This window comes from Myotis lucifugus, unplaced genomic scaffold (genome assembly GCF_000147115.1).
Source record: "Myotis lucifugus unplaced genomic scaffold, Myoluc2.0 scaffold_119, whole genome shotgun sequence".
Lineage (NCBI taxonomy): Eukaryota > Metazoa > Chordata > Mammalia > Chiroptera > Vespertilionidae > Myotis > Myotis lucifugus.
Window position 1 is genome coordinate 2420526 of NW_005871167.1, and position 3312 is coordinate 2423837.

General features: G+C 55.0%; 1 protein-coding gene across 1 annotated transcript; it reads right to left on the minus strand.

Annotated features, from left to right (window-relative positions):
• Window positions 1-195: 195 nt before the first annotated feature.
• NXPH4 (neurexophilin 4) lies at window positions 196-1558 on the minus strand. Its single transcript, XM_023757940.1, has 2 exons — window positions 1538-1558; window positions 196-813 (listed from the first exon to the last, which is right to left on the minus strand). Exons 1-2 carry the CDS (start codon window positions 1556-1558, stop codon window positions 196-198), a joined length of 639 nt encoding a protein of 212 aa, XP_023613708.1.
• Window positions 1559-3312: the final 1754 nt, after the last annotated feature.

A 3312-nucleotide genomic window follows, 5' to 3' on the forward strand; every position in this document is an offset into this window, starting at 1 on the left:
TTGCCAAGTCAGTCTCTCTCCTATCTACCTACTCTCGAATATGCCTATTATTTATATGCTATCTATGTAGCACCATCTGTCACACATTATCTCAATTTTTGTTTAACTCACTTTTAGTGTTAACATTGTTAAAGCGCGGTGCCATGTAAATAATTTCCTCTGTTAGTACTGCACAATGCAAGCAAGACCTCTCTTTTATAAGTTTCTATCTTTCCCCAGGATTCCAATGAGTGGATCCGCCAGAGCGCCCCCGAGGCATTCTCCGAGCCCCGCCCCAGCAGCAGCTAACCCCAAAGGGGGCCCCAGCCCGGGGAGGACCCCCTCCAAGGCCAGCGTCGACTGCAGAGGGTGGGGGGCGGGGCCGGGCAGCCAGACGCCCCCGAACTCCACGCGCTTGGACGGCGGCACGATGCTGACGCTGAGGTTGCCCAGGCTGGAGGAATTGTGGCGGAAGTACACGCTGAAGGTCCCGTTCACGTGGTCGACGATCTTGCCCGTCACCAGCAGCGAGAACTTGAGGGTGTGCACTCGGAAGTAGAAGTCCCCCCAGCCGAAGATCTTCTTGGCGCGGGCCGCTTTGATAGACGGCTTCCTCTTGGTGCGCTGCACGGGCAGCGCCCCCACCGCCCCCACCCGGGCCAGGGCCCCGGTGTGGTTAGCGGGCCAGGCCCAGCTCCAGGCGCGGGCGGTGCCCAGGCCCTCGGAAGACTTCGGCGCCTGGAGCTGCTGCACAGGGGCGCCCCCTCCGGCCGCTGCGGGGCGCAGCTCCATGTACTGCGGCCTCCTGGACTCCGGTATCTGGGCACTGACGGTCTGTGGACAAAAAAAGAGGAAGAAAAAGAGATGCTGGAGCCCTAGCCGGTTTGGCTCAGTGGATAGAACGTCGGGCTGTGGACTGAAAAGTCCCGGGTTCCATTCCGGTCAAGGTCACATGCCTGAGTTGCAGGCTCAATCCCCAGTAGGGGGCGTGCAGGAGGCAGCTGATCAATGATCCTCTCTCATCATTGATGTTTCCATCTCTCTCTCCCTCTCCCTTCCTCTCTGAAATAAATAAAAATATGTTTAAAAAAATAAGAGATGCTGGAGTTGTCCCTGGCCACCCTACCCATGGCCACCCAACCGGGGCCTTCACCATGCCAGCAAGGCCACTAGGAGGCCAAATGGAATCCAGCAGCCGGCAGCCAGTGGGTCAGGGAGTGTGTGTTGGAGTGGAACTGCAGCCCTTTCAAGCTGTGTGGCTTGGCCAAATCACTTCACCTAGGTAGGCCTCAGTTTCCACATCTGAGATGATACTGAGAATCCTCATGTTCTTCCAGATCTCCGATGCGGCTGAAAAAGCCCAAGCCAGTGTGGGTTTGAATATGGGGACAGGGACTCCGTCTCCTCCAGCCGGAGCCTGGTTGGTTCAGAGCAGCGATTTTCAACCTTTTTCATCTCATGGCACCCATAAACTAATTCCTAAAATTCCCCAGCACACCAAAAATTATACTTTTTGGCCAATCTGACCAAAAAAGGTATATTTTTTATTCATCCATACCAGACAACTATTGTTGGCCATTGTCATTTTTTAACTTGACAATCTAAGGCAGCGGTTCTCAACCTGTGGGTCTCGCGACCCCTTTGGCGGCCGAACGACCCTTTCACAGGGGTCACCTAAGACCATCCTGCATATCAGATATTTACATGATGATTCATAACAGTAGCAACATTACAGTTATGAAGTAGCAACGAAAATAATTTTATGGTTGGGTCACAACATGAGGAACTCTATTTAAAGGGCCAGAAGGTTGAGAACCACTGGGGAAAAGAGGAGGCCAAAGCCCCTGACTAAATAGTCAAGTATTGCATGTTTTAAAAATTCTTGCTCGCACCAGAGTGCAGTGGCACATCGGTTGAAAATTGCTGGTTCTGAGTAATGAGCCAGGGAGGAGTCGGACTCAGGCAAGTGAGGCCATGACCATTGTCAACATCCAGCATCAGGAAAGAGGTGAAGACCTCTAGATGCCTCTGTGGTGACTAGAGCCCCCACCCGGCCTCATCCTCTGCTCCCTTGTGGGGAGGAGCTTGGGAAACCAGTAGAGCTAGGGAGAGCAATGGGGAGTCAGTAAGGCTTGTGGGCTACTGGGGTACGTCTCCCCGCCTCCAGCGCTCCTGCTAGTGGAGGAGGCCGCCTGGTGGTGCTTCCCGGGGACTCGGATGGATCGGCAGGAGGAGCCGCCCTGGCCCGCCCCCACCCGTCTCCTTGTGTCTCAGGTGGCAGCGATCTGGGAGACAGCGAGGGCTCGAGTACAAGATAGATCGAGAGGCGGGAGCGGTGGGGCCAGGCCTGGGCCATCAATTATCTGGTGGCGGGGGGGCAGGGGTGGCCGGGAGCGAAGGAGACAGTCGGTCAGAGCGAGAGGAAGAAATATGGAGATGCCGCTCCAGCCAGGGGAGTGGGAGGGAGAGGAGCTGTACATGTCAGAGTGTGTCAGTCAGACTGTGCTAGCTGTGGCTGTTAGGGTGGCCCCTACTGCGTGTGTGTTCAGATTGGGGAGGGAGTACTGCATGTGTTAGTCTGGTGTGGTTGTGTTTCTGTTAGCCTAGGATGGTTGTATTGCCTGTCTACCTGGAGTGATGCCTGTGCCTGTGTGTGTGTGTGTGTGTGTGTAGCTATGGTGATGGGTGTGTGTCTGCCTAGGGTGGCTGTGCATGGTGGTTATGTGTGTGCCCTGGTGACTGTATGTGTGTGTGTATGTGTGTCTGCCTGCTTGTGGTGGCTGAATGTTTGTTATGTCAGTGTGTGGCAGCTATGTATGTGTGCCTGGGTGGTATGTGTGCCTGGGTGCATGTGTACCTGGTTGGCTGTGTGTATTAATCTGAACGAGGCTGAGGCTGTGTATCACTTTGTGGTACGTGCATCTGTGTGACCCGGGCTGGCCATGTGTGCTCTCTGGGTGTGTCACTTGTCCTGTGTGAGTTCCTATCATCCGGTGTCCATGTGTCAAGCTCCTCCTAGAGGGTGTGTGTCCGTGCCTCCACAATGATAAGACAAGTGTGCCCTCCCTGATCCCCGGGGGTGCATGTGTGAGATGTATATTAATGGGCCCTGCTGGCTGAGCTCTGGGTAGGTAAAGAGACCGGACACCATGGTGTCCCCTCTGTTTGTACACACCCATGTGTATACACCAGGTGTCCACAGGGGACAGGAATGGCACAGTCAAGCTGCTGGGCTAGAATCTCCACCGCCTGGTCCCCATCCCCGCAGCGCTGCGATCCTGGGTTATTAATGCGGCTGCCGCCACCCGATCGTCATACATATTTATCGCCCCC